At 45.6% G+C, this 13,527-nt stretch overlaps 1 protein-coding gene across 3 annotated transcripts in view; it reads left to right on the top strand.

Moving 5' to 3' along the window:
* ZSCAN2 (zinc finger and SCAN domain containing 2) overlaps positions 1 to 13,527 on the top strand; it is a 40,172-nt gene that overhangs the window by 8,742 nt on the left and 17,903 nt on the right. For 2 of the 3 annotated variants that reach the window (XM_012763264.3, XM_012763265.3), the window contains exon 3: positions 5,937 to 7,886. In XM_012763264.3, the coding sequence (XP_012618718.1) occupies positions 5,937 to 7,378 (1,442 nt within the window). In that variant the 3' untranslated portion in view covers positions 7,379 to 7,886. Of the gene's footprint in view, positions 1 to 5,936; positions 7,887 to 13,527 lie in introns of those variants that run through there. The other variant, XM_076004725.1, reaches the window with a different exon arrangement.

The raw sequence follows: 13,527 nt of genomic DNA, 5'->3' as shown, positions 1-13,527 counted from the left end.
TGAGTGATCCTCCTGTTTGGGCTTCCCAAACAGCTGGGATTATAGGCAATAGCCAACATGCTTGGCCTTGTCACCAATTTTAATTTTGTAGATTACATAAAGCTATATATCAAAGCTGTATGTTGTTGTTCTTTTTTTTGTTTTGTTTTGTTTTGTGTTTTTTTTTGAGACAGTCTAGAGTCCAATGGTATCAGCCTAGCTCACAGCAACCTCAAACTCCTGGGCTTAAGCAATCCTACTGCCTCAGCCTCCTGGGTAGCTGGGACTACAGGCATGTGCCACCATGCGTGGCTAATTTTTTCTATATATTTTTAGCTGTCCAAATAATTTCTTTCTATTTTTAATAGAGATGGGGTCTCGCTCTTGCTCAGGCTGGTCTCGAACTCCTGAGCTCAAACAATCCTCCTGCCTCAGCCTCCCAGAGTGCTAGAATTATAGATGTGAGCCACTGTGCCCGACCCCGCATCATTTATTGTATGTTGTGTCTTTTCTCCATGTATTTGAGAGCCTACCCTTATCTTAAGCTAAATTTCCATAGTCATTATACAGATTCTCTTTTCTGTCCTACCGTTCTATCCATGTGCCACCTAGATTAAATTGACTTTATATGTCTGTTGAGTCTATCTGGAGTTTTTATTTTATGTCTTTGGTCTAATTGTCTATTAATATTTTAACTATTGAGATTTCATAATATTTAACATCTGACAGAGATAATCCCTTTCCTCCCCCCCATTTCAGTCAATGACTTTCTTAATGTCTATTTTTGTACACTTATACTTTCGTTGCATGATTTGCCACTGTTAAATGTTATCCTTTGGATTTCCAGGTAGTTACAGATGAGGCAATCGGCAAACATATCCTGTATCCCACCTTATACCCCTCAATCTCAATTTTGGTTAGAGTGTCATTTCTACACCGTAACATTTACAAGCTCTGTAATCATCCTAATTGCCATGGTAATTGTAGTCTTTGTTCTAACATTAAATTTATTAGGCATTTGTCCTTTAATATTCCACAGATCTGCATATGTTCCAAGCTCTTTGCCTGTAGGTTTTGTTTTTTTTTTGAGACAGAGTCTCGCTTTGTTGCCCAGGCTAGAGTGAGTGCCGTGGCGTCAGCCTAGCTCACAGCAACCTCAAACTCCTGGGCTCGAGCGATCCTTCTGCCTCAGCCTCCCAAGTAGCTGGGACTATAGGCATGCGCCACCATGCCCGGCTAATTTTTAATATATATATCAGTTGGCCAATTAGTTTCTTTCTATTTATAGTAGAGACGGGGTCTCGCTCTTGCTCAGGCTGGTTTTGAACTCCTGACCTTGAGCAATCCGCCTGCCTCGGCCTCCTAGAGAGCTAGGATTACAGGCGTGAGCCACCACGCCCGGCCCTGCCTGTAGGTTTTATACGTGAAGGGAAGTTTTATTGAATATAAAATCCTTGGCATACATTTTCTTTTCTTGCATGTCTTGTAGCTGTTGCTCCTCTGGCTGCAGGCGTTGACTGTTACTGCAGGGAAATCTGGAAACCAGTTGATCATCTTCCCTCTTGTCGGGATTGATCTTTTTGCTGTTGTCCACCTGTCTCACGGTTAGCCCCTTGGGTTAGTTTTCCTTGGCACACAGTAGACCTTTCAAGAGTTCTTATATCTTTACAGATTATATTTTAAAGTATTCTATTCCTTTTAGTTTTCTTCTTTGAGAACTCCAGTTATATGTGTATGGATTCTCTTTTTGCCTAACTTCTGTTTCTGTCATTCTCTTTAATCCTTTTAATTTCTTTGTTTCCATTTCATTTAATTGCTTTTCTCATTTTGGTCCTCTTTTCCCCTTTCTGCTTTCCAAGATGCCCATTTCCTATCGTGCTCCTTCCCATCTTGTCTTTATTTCTCCAGAAGATTTTTCCCTTCTTTCCTGAGTCCTTCCAGCTTATGTTTTATCTCTTCTTTTTGTCTCACCATCTCTTCCTTAAGTTCCACTACAGGGGTCCTCAAACTTTTTTAAACAAGGGGCCAATTCACTGTCCCTCAGACCGTTGGAGAGTGTGGGCCCGGGACGAGTTGGCTGCTAAGCAGGACAGGCATCGGCGACAAAAACACCCAGTGGGCCGGATAAATGTCCTAGGCGGGTGGCATGTGGCCCATGGGCTGTAGTTTGAGGACGCCTGTTCTACTATATAGTATTCCTTTATAGAGATGGTTGCTTCATTTAACTATTTTTATGGATGGAAATGGTCACCTTTCTCAGTAATAATAAGTCCCTTGATTAATGCGTATGGGTCGAAGGCTCTCTTCTCTGCTTATAGAAACAGCTTCCTGCATATGTCGCTCTTCCGTGGGTTCTGGTTGTAGTCTCACCTCCTTTGATTCTCTGAACCACAGAAGCCAGCCCTGTTTACCCCAGTTCCCAAATGTACTGTTGCACATCCGGAACCTTCAGGAAGTGCTTTCTGCCTCAGCTTTCTGAGATCTGCTCCTGGCCACTCTCCCACCCCAGTACTTTCCATGCTTAGTCTTTTCACTTCCTTCCTCGTCACGTCAACCCAGTCTCTAATGTTTTGGGAAGATCTGATGTGTATTTTGGTGTCTGTAAATTATATTTTTCTTTTGATTTCACTAAAATCAGTTTGAGTTTTTACTTGTTTTCCCTTTGCTTCTGAGTTTATATAAGAACTCACTGATTCTCATTTTGAAGTGGTGAAAAATCTTATTAGCTAATATTATAATACCTATTCAGAAGAGAAAAATTACTAACGTCATCAAAAAATGTTTTTGGTCATGTTAGCTTGCTAAAAATAAATCAGGGCCTTGGCCTGGAGGTCCTTCTAGAAGAGATACCGTGTTTCTTCGAAAATAAGACCTACCCATAAAATAAACCCTAGCAGGATTTCTAAGCATTTGCGCAACATAAGCCCTATCCCGAAAATAAGACCTAATGATGGGCGTGGCTACGCAGCGTATCTGTACAACCCGTGCATTTTGTCGTGGATCGGTAAAGACGAGCAGCCCTTCTCATCTGCCCCATGAGAGCTCTATGGCTCGCCATGAGAAACTGGGGCCAGTGGTTCTAAAGGAAATAGAGTTGCAAGAAATTCAGGAGGGAATTTGGGGTTTGGAGAGTGATGATGATGTTCCAGAAGAAGACAACTTAATATATTTGAATAAATGTAGATGGCTGTACCGTATTTAAAAAAAATAACACATCCCCTGAAAATAAGCCCTAAGGTGTCTTCTTGAGGAAAAATAAATATAAAACCCCATCTTATTTTGGGGGAAACACAGTATGATAGTAGAGCTCTGTGCTCAAAACTTGCAAAGAAACCGTCTTGTAGGAAGTTAAGGAAGCACGAAATTCCCACCCTGACCAAGCAGGAGTATGCACTGTGCCCCTCCAGCCTCTGTCCAGCCCCTGGAGATGCAGGCAAGTGGGGCTGGAGGGCAGTTATATGAACCCACAGGTTACTAGCAGCATGCATATTAGTATAAGCACTAAATATAATTATGTGTCTATTTGCAAGTTTAATTTAATTTAATTTAATTTTTTTTTGAGACAGAGTCTCGCTTTGTTGTCCAGGCTAGAGTGAGTGCCGTGGCGTCAGCCTAGCTCACAGCAACCTCACACTCCTGGGCTCGAGCGATCCTTCTGCCTCAGCCTCCCGAGTAGCTGGGACTACAGGCATGAGCCACCATGCCCGGCTAATTTTTTATATATATATCAGTTGGCCAATTAATTTCTTTCTATTTTTAGTAGAGACGGGGTTTCGCTCTTGCTCAGGCTGGTTTTGAACTCCTGACCTTGAGCAATCCGCCCGCCTCGGCCTCCCAAGAGCTAGGATTACAGGCGTGAGCCACCGCGCCGGGCCTTAATTTTATTTTTTAAAGGCAGAGTTTTGCTTTGTTGCCCAAGTTGGAGTGCAGTGACATGATCATAGCTCCATGCAACCTCAAACTGCTGATCTTCCTGCCTCAGCCTTCCAAGTAGCTGGGACTACAAGTGCCTGCCACCACACCCAGCTAATTTTTAAAAAGTTTTTTGTAGAGACAGGATCTCACTATATTGCCCAGGCTTATTTGCAAGTTTAAATGTGATCTTCCATTGATTGAAGGATGAGCAGAACCCAGGCCCTGTCTGAGAATTCCCACTTGTGGGAGTTTACATTAACTTACAGAAATCATTTGTTGAATTGAGCATCTCACCTTAAGTAAACAGTTTATTAGCTTTAATAATAGAAATGTCACTAAAATTTTGTATAATTATTTTACTAATTGTCTTTCCCTGAATAATCAGGCCACCAATTTATTTCTGTATACTCTACAGAATTTCAAATAACGATTGGAGACACTTTACCAAAATATAGCACAAGGAATTTATAGTGAGAAAGAAAATAATGAGAGGAAAACCATGAAATGAAAGTACACAAAATGCATGCTATAAAAACATCCAGTATTCTTGCTGTAAGCCCTCGTCTCCAAGATTCCAAGCAGGCAAGGCAAAGAGGGAGCCGCAGTCACGGGCATGAAGCAGACACAAATCAGTGGCTCAGAAGAGTAGCTCTTTTTGGGATTGAGGTCAAGAGAGAAATTTGTTCATCAGTCTCATCAAGAGGACATTGTGTGGTATAAACAATGTTGTCAACAACTTCCTGGCAGCAGTAATGTTCCTGACAGCCATTAATTTTAATGACACTCAGATTGTCAGCCAGGGCCATTAAGCCAGCACACTGTTCAGCAAACACAGTTTTGCCGGGGGTCAGAACAGTGTGATCCAGGCTCAGAGCTCTCTGCTGCTCTGGCTTCATCCTAGAGTGATTTTAGAGTCTCCTGTCTAAGGAAGGGGCTTTATAATTCCAGCAGCCTTCCCTAATGATTTCTTTCACTCACATGTTTGCTAAGTATAGGGCAATACAGGCTTTGACAAGTTCCTAGAAGATAGATGTGTTCTGTATTACCAAATAAAGGTCTAATAGGCTTCCACTGCAGACAAATTTGAGGGCTCTTGTAACTGCCCACGTACTTGTTTCTAGGTATTTGTATAGATACCTAGGGTCCTTGTGGCAGGGGCTCTGTCATCTGTGTCTTACTTAAATGCCAAGTAATAAGATTGTAAATACAGATACATTTTAATGCAAGAAATCATTATTTAAACTCCTTTTGAAAGGAGACTGAGCTTTAGGGAAATATGTATGGCACCAATAAAAAACTCAATCATTGCCTGGTGCGGTGGCTCACGCCTCTAATCCTAGCACTCTGGGAGGCCGAGGCAGGCGGATTGCTCAAGATCAGGAGTTTGAAACCAGCCTGAGAAAGAGCTAGACCCTGTCTCTATTAAAAATAGAAAGAAATTGGCCAACTAAAAATATATAGAAAAAATTAGCTGGGCAGGGTGGCACATGCCTGTAGTCCCAGCTACTTGGGAGGCTGAGGCAGGAGGATCACTTGAGCCCAGGAGTTTGAGGTTGCTGTGAGCTAGGCTGACACCACGGCACTCTAGCCCAGGCAACAGAGTGAGACTCTTGTCTCAAAAAAAAAACAAAAAAAAAAAACAACAACCCAAAAAACCTCATTCATTCATCAAATTTAATGAGCACCTACTAAGCATCAGGCACCATGGTGAGTATTGGGGGTTATTGTGTACCCTGTTGCAGTCCTTTAGTTAGGATTTTCAAATTCCCATCTGACCTGATTTCCTGGTGAAGAAACAGGTAGACATATGGAACCCAAATGGTTATGACTTTGAGATTCTGGGTAATGGCTATAAAGATGTGTAACCTGGCAACTAAATAACCAGTTAGAATAAAGTAAACCTGGTTTTGAGAATTTTTGAGGATTTTCTAGCCTCTTAGTGTTCACTAGAGGTTTAATTTTTATAAATTTCCCTTTGGTTTCCTTTTCTCATCATGACAGGGAATTGAGTAGACACTGTATGTTTTTCTTCATTGTTTCAGATTTTGAGATACAGAGTGAAAGTGGGGAGAACTCTAATCAAGACATGTTTGAGGATGTCGAGTCACATGAGTTGTTCTCAAAAATGCCTGAAGTGGAAGGCGTTCAGCAATCCGATGGGGAAAGTGACTTTGAGAGAGACTGTGGCCCTCGGGGGCACCAGGGAAACGCGCCAGGTGAGGACCGTGGGACCGCACGGTCCCACGGCAGGGAGGTGGGCCAGCTCATAGGCCTTCAGGGCACCTACCTGGGCGAGAAGCCCTATGAATGTCCCCAGTGTGGGAAGACCTTCAGCCGGAAGTCCCACCTAATCACGCACGAACGGACCCACACGGGAGAGAAATACTACAAATGTGACGAATGTGGGAAAAGCTTTAGTGACGGTTCAAACTTCAGTAGACACCAAACTACTCACACTGGGGAGAAACCGTATAAATGCAGGGATTGTGGGAAGAGCTTCAGCCGGAGTGCAAACCTCATCACCCACCAGAGGATCCACACGGGAGAGAAGCCCTTCCAGTGTGCCGAGTGCGGCAAGAGCTTCAGCAGGAGCCCCAACCTCATCGCTCACCAGCGCACGCACACGGGAGAGAAGCCGTACTCGTGCCCGGAGTGTGGGAAGAGCTTTGGCAACCGGTCCAGCCTCAACACACATCAGGGAATCCACACCGGAGAAAAGCCCTACGAATGTAAGGAATGCGGCGAAAGCTTTAGTTACAACTCGAACCTAATCAGACACCAGAGGATCCACACGGGAGAGAAACCGTACAAATGTACCGACTGCGGGCAGAGGTTCAGCCAGAGCTCGGCTCTCATCACCCACCGCAGAACTCACACAGGGGAAAAGCCCTATCAGTGCAGCGAGTGCGGGAAGAGCTTTAGCCGCAGCTCCAATCTGGCCACCCACCGCAGAACCCACATGGTGGAGAAGCCCTATAAGTGCGGGGTGTGCGGGAAGAGCTTCAGCCAGAGCTCCAGCCTGATCGCACACCAGGGCATGCACACGGGGGAGAAACCCTACGAGTGCCTGACGTGCGGGGAGAGCTTCAGCTGGAGCTCCAACCTGCTCAAGCACCAGCGGATCCACACGGGAGAGAAGCCCTACAAGTGTAGTGAGTGTGGGAAGTGCTTCAGCCAGCGCTCCCAGCTGGTGGTGCACCAGCGGACCCACACGGGCGAGAAGCCCTACAAATGCCTCATGTGTGGGAAGAGCTTCAGCCGGGGCTCCATCCTGGTCATGCACCAGAGAGCCCACTTGGGAGACAAGCCCTACAGGTGTCCCGAATGTGGGAAAGGCTTCAGCTGGAATTCGGTTCTCATTATACATCAGCGAATCCACACAGGGGAGAAGCCCTACAAATGCCCCGAGTGTGGCAAAGGGTTCAGCAATAGCTCCAATTTTATTACACATCAGAGAACTCATATGAAAGAGAAACTTTATTGAAATAGCGAAGAGGGAAAGTGAGGGGACTGGCTGGAGAAGGAATTGCCACACTGCCCCAAATAGTGATGTCCCTTTAAAAGAGCCATTCTTCCCAAATGCTTTTTGGGGTTTTTGCCAGAATCTCAGCCTTGCTCATGGTCTTTCTAGAACCCTGTCATCTTAGTGGTTGGAGTCAAGCCCCACACACAGTCAAGAACAGCGTGTAGGAATGGAAGGTCTGGAAAATTGGGTCTTTTTTAGTGACATTTCATGGCTTGATTGGTGTCTCTCGATTCCCCTGTGCCTCAGTTTCCTCTTTGGTGAAATGGGGGGGAAATATTTCTCCAAGTGGAGTGGAAGATAGTGTGGCCCACATCATGGGCTGAATCCTCAGAGAAATACTGGAAATCCATTAGTGTGGTTCTGGTTGTTTTGCTGCCATTTTGTTGGGCTTAGGTGCCTTCACACCAGCTGTTAGCATCCAGGGCTCCCTGTCCAAGTTAGAACCTGCTCTTCCTGCTTTGGTGTCTTGGGCTTTGGTTTCAGATAAAGATGGAAGGGCTTCTCCAATTCTCAGTTACCCATGTAAAGGTAAAGCCCCTTTCTGTTTCTAGAAAGTATCAGGAGCACAGAAACATGAAGTCTGGCCCAGACCCGGTGTCCCAGTGTCCTTCCCATAGAAGAGGTGAACAGGGCCTGCCCGGAAAGGTACACAGTGAAATTGACATGCTTGCTTTTTGTCTCTGCTTACTGTCCTGTGGTAAGTCGGTTGCCTGGGGGAACACACTTGTTCTTGTGGGGTTTTGTGTTTGGAGTGTGTAGTGAAGTCTGAGACCCCCAGCTGCCTACCCATAGCGATGGTCGTTTCTGTCTTGTCAGGAGTGCAGCAGTCCTGCATGCTATGGAGTGGGCTTGTGTCTTTACCCCCACAGATACATAGCCCCATAATCATTTCTAAATTACTCTATGCATTTATTATTTCCTTGTTCTTACATTTTTCATTTTATATATGCAGACCTTGAATTCTGCCTGGTAGCTTTTGTATACTAAGAACATTATTTTTAAGGAAGTGCTGATTTTGAGGACATTATCTGTGCCCTGGAGAGATTTGGGCTTGAATCAGGAGTTTGTCCTATAGATGTCACCCTTGATCTTGGGATACTACCAGGGCTTTGTTCTTGGGATCCTCCAGCCTGGAAACAGTGAAGATGGGAAAGATCACAGGTGAAGGGGTTTGTCATGAGGGAAGAGGAGAGTAGATGAGGTGTTTCTGGGAGATGTGAGACTGCCTCCTGCCACACATGGGGCCTGTGCTCAGAATGGGCTTTGGGTCTTACAGGTGGATGCTCCATACTGCCTAATAAAGTAGAGTCCCATTCTTTTCTGGAGTCTGTCTTTTAACACATGGTAAAAACCTGAACTTGACTGTTAGCAAATTCCTGCCCTAGGCTGATAGTGGTCCAGACCTTCAGGGAGTAAAAACCCATTGCTTCAAAGAGCACACCTTTGGGTGAACCTAGGCCTGTGTGTGCGTGACCAGGGCACAAACCCTTCCACTGCCTTTTGCAGACTCTACATCCAATCTGTCAACCAAGGCTTGGAGTTGCAGCTTTGGCCAAGGAGCCAGATGGCAACTGGGAATCAGCTAAGTTACACACCAGAAGGAAGTTCTAAGCAGTGATGGTTGTTAAACCAAACCAAGTAGGCTGTGAGAGCCCCATAATTAGTTCCATTCCTTCACTTATTTGGCCAACAGTCACTGGGGACTTGCGTACCGTCACTGTCCTACGTGCTAGGGAGAGGTTGTGAACAAGAAGTCCCATCATGTGTCTAATACAAAGATTCCCATCTGTCTGGGAAGATATAAGAGCTGTCCTACCAGTAAGGGAGAATAGATAGGATGGCTTCCCAGCTCACGTTAAGTCCTGGAATTTGATTAGTAAAGGAAACTTGGGCTGTAGAAGATACTGGATCTTTAAATCTCAGTTCGACAGAAGAGTTGATAGTAAGGTTTTTGAAACTTTCTAACTTTCTTTTTTAACTCCTTCCTACCTGGTAGAAACACAAAATATTCTGTGGAAAAAAAGGACACAACATTATTAGCTGGAATTGCAGAATTATGGTAGGACCAGTTTGGGAAAATGACAAATTGTGGTTCTTGAAAGGTTGAGGGTTCACTGCTTCCTCTACGTGGGTCCACAGAGGCAAAGAGGGCTCAGTGTACAGCAGCCTTCGTGCAGCTCTGTGTTGGGTGGAAGGACGTGACTTCTTCCTCTAAAAGATTTCAAGAAGCTCCGGTCCTTTGGGCAGACCTACATCTGCCACAGCTTCCCTCACAACTCAATTCCCCTTGTGTCTCTGTGACAAAGACATAGGCTCTTTCCCTTCCAGGTCCATGCCATTAGGGACTCAGCTTTTTTTTTTTTTTTTTTTTTTTGAGGCACAGTCTCACTTTGTTGCCCGGGCTAGAGTGCTGTGGCGTCAGCCTAGCTCACAGCAACCTCAAACTCCTGGGCTCAAGCCATCTTGCTGCCTCAGCCTCCTGAGTAGCTGGGACTACAGGCATGTGCCACCATGCCCGGCTAATTTTTTATATATATATTAGTTGACCAATTAATTTCTTTCTATTTATAGTAGAGACGGGGTCTTGCTGTTGCTCAGGCTGGTTTCAAACTCCTGACCTGGAGCAATCCGCCCGCCTCGGCCTCCCAGAATGCTAGGATTACAGGCGTGAGCCACCGCGCCCGGCCAGGACTCAGCTTTTGTTACTAGTTTTTTTTCAAGATTCATGAGAACAGTCTTGGGACAATTAATCCACAATAAATGGTTTAAGAAAAAACAAGCCAAAACAAAAAAATAAAAAGATTGCTTCAACCTCAGCTTGGCCCCCAAGTCCACCTCAGCAAGTCTTTTATATGACTTTGGTCAATTCCCTCTCCCTGTCCCCACAATGGCCTTGTACCCTTTTGCCATTCTCAGAATGTCAGCTCATGTCCTCTGAGAACCCTGAACCTGTCAGGTGTGGCCTCTCTCAGCCTCCCACCCGTGAACTAACAAATCTCTCTTTGCACTGAGTCCCTCACCCCACGTGCAGCCCAGAGGCGTGCTCTCAGCTGAATAGTAACCCCTGCCTGCGCTGCCTCTTCTGCAGGACCCCAACCTTGCTCCATCAGCTATTTCCTCTCGATTTCAAGTCTCTCCCTCCCCTACTGGCTTCTTCCAGCAACCTGCTCTCCTGCTGAAGTTGTTCCCAGAGTCTCAAACTCGGCATGTCCAGAACTCACCCGTCGGCCTCCCCTTGCGTTTCCACTTCGTGAGCTGAGCACCACCACCCACTCGCCTCACCCAGCCCCAAAACCTGGGAGGCATCCGGACTCCTTCCTCTCTCGCATCCCTCAGAGCTATTTGGGAACACAAATTCTGCCTCCCTACTTTACATTCCCCAGCCCCTGGCGTAGTTCAGACCTTCGCTGGACGACTGGCTCCCCGGCTCCCTCCAGCCCTGCCCCTGCTTCTCCATCCCTCACGCTGCAGCCAGGGTGAGCCTTCTTCCGCAACACAGGTCGGAGCGTCACTGCTCAGCTTGAGCCTTCCTGCAGAAAGGCCACGCTCCGTGGACAGAAGAGACCTTTCTGATGGGAACCTCATCGCCACACCCCTATGTCTTGCCTGTCCTTGGCCCTGGGTGGCTCCCCTTCAATGTCCCCCACTGGGCCTTGCCTCAGTGCCTCTCCTCATTCCGCTTCCTTTCTGGAATGCTGGGCCTCCCTGTCTGCTGGGTCACACCTGCCCACCTTTGAATACACAGCCTGGGCACCACCTCCTCCCTGCAGCCTTCTTGGCACTTCCCTGGCAGGCGTGACCCTGCCTCTGCTCCCCTGCACTCTGACTTTAGTGCCGTGACTCTCATGACACTGACCTGTTACCCATCTGCCTCCCTTCCTCCATCCTGTCCCTCCCTCTTTTCTGTTATGTTCATACCTGTCCTAAGGTCCCAGACTCTCCGGCAGCTCAGTGCATATACTAGGACCTCAGGAAATATTTGCCACTTGGTTCTCTTCATAGAGATACATAGAAATGCAAGAGGCAGAGGGAGCCCAAAGTTCTGGCCTGGGAAATGGATTAGGTTTCCTTTGGTAAGGTGATAAATGTAAATTAGTTTTAACGTCAGTGCCCTCATAGTATTTACTCATGTACAGTACACACACAGCTGAAGACATTTATTAAACCAACCAACCAGTATCTTTTCTTTTCCAACAGTTCCAATTAACCAACCAGTATCTTAATGAAACAACATATGTTTTTGAAACGTCACATAATCAAAAGCCAGTGGAAAACCATGTGTCTTCTTTATTATAGCTGAATTTGTAATACACAATCTATTTTTTTCTGTTTGGACAAGCAATAAAACTTCAAAGACTTTATGTTACTTTTACATCCAGTGTATCCAAATAACTATATTCAGAGACAGTTCCCCTTGTTTTAAACTTTTTATTGAAATTTAGCAGAAAAGGCTGAGCACAGTGGCACACACCTGTAATCCTAGGACTTTGGGAGGCTGAGGCGAGAGAATTGCTTGAGGAGCAGGAGTTCAAAACCTGTCTGGGTAACAGCAAGACCCTCTCTCCACAAAAAATAAAGAAATTAGCTGGACATGATGGCGTGCACCTGTAGTCCCAGCCACTTGAGAGGCTGAAGTGGGGGCATCTCTTGAGCCCAGGAGTTTGAGGTGACAGTGAGCTTTGACTGCACCACTGCATGCCAGCTTGGGCAACAGAGGGAGACCTTGCCTCAAAAAAAAAAAAAAAAATATATATATATATATATATATATAGCAGATAAATGCACACAAGTGTATGGCTCATTGAATTTTTACAAATTGCACACACTCATGTAACCAGTACCCAGATCAGGAAACAACTTAGCAGCACCCTAGAAATCTCCCTGGCATCCCCTCCCCATCAGCACCTTGTCTCCCTCCTGACCTTGCCCTGAAGTTTGTTGTGTAGTGGATGGAGTATTGGGAGTTGGACAAATACAGTTCTAGATAAACCTGTAATCACTAACTACACACCTTCACTTTTATACTTTGAGGCAGGTCATAATTAGACGACTTTTTTCACGGAATTTTGCTTCCCTTGGGTTGCACTTACACTTTACAATAAACCATAATAGCCTATATTAATAGCAACAAAATTTACAGAGCAATTACCATGTGCCAGGCCCTGTGCTAAACTTTTTACTTATCTCACTTAGTCCTGACAACAACCCTAGGAGGCAGGTAAGTCTCCTCACTCCATAGGTGAGACAGTGGAGACTCAGAGGAGAGGTTTGGTAAGTAACTTGCCCAGCACCTGTCTCTTAGCCATGACTCCTGAAGTCAGTTAACTCCACTGTATTGTTACAGCCATGAGAAATACCTGTAGGAACAAATGGACAAAACAAAATAAAACTGGTAGGCCTGGTATGGTGGCTCTCGCTTGTGATCCCAGCACTTTGGGAGGCCAAGGTGGGAGGATCGCTTGAGGCCAGCCTAGGCAATATATAGTGATAGCCTGTCTCTACAAAAAATAAAAATAATTAGCCAATCATGGTGGTGTGCACCTGTAGCACAGCCATTTCAGGAGGCTGAGGCAGGAGAATTACTTGAGCCCAGGAATTTTGAGGTTGCTGTGAGCTATGATGATGCTATTGTCCTCTAGCTGGGGTGACAGAGTGAGACCCTGTCTCAAAAAAAAAAAAAAAAATTGTGAAGTCATCCTGGACTAACCAACTGACTCAATGTAATCACAAAGGTCCTTAAAATTATTTTTATTTATTTATTTTTTTTTTTGAGACAGAGTCTTGCTTTGTTGCCCAGGCTAGAGTGAGTGCCGTGGCGTCAGCCTAGCTCACAGCAACCTCAAACTCCTGGGCTCAAGCAATCCTCCTGCCTCAGCCTCCCAAGTAGCTGGGACTACAGGCATGAGCCACCATGCCCGGCTAATTTTTTCTATATATATTAGTTGGCCAATTAGTTTCTTTCTATTTATAGTAGAGATGAGGTCTCGCTCTTGCTCAGGCTGGTTTCGAACTCCCGACCTCGAGCGATCCGCCCGCCTCGGCCTCCCAGAGAGCTAGGATTACAGGCGTGAGCCACCGCGCCCGGCACTTAAAATTATTTTTTAAGG

Source organism: Microcebus murinus, chromosome 7 (genome assembly GCF_040939455.1).
Source record: "Microcebus murinus isolate Inina chromosome 7, M.murinus_Inina_mat1.0, whole genome shotgun sequence".
Classification (NCBI taxonomy): Eukaryota; Metazoa; Chordata; class Mammalia; order Primates; family Cheirogaleidae; genus Microcebus; species Microcebus murinus.
This window is presented reverse-complemented; position numbering and strand designations above follow the sequence as displayed.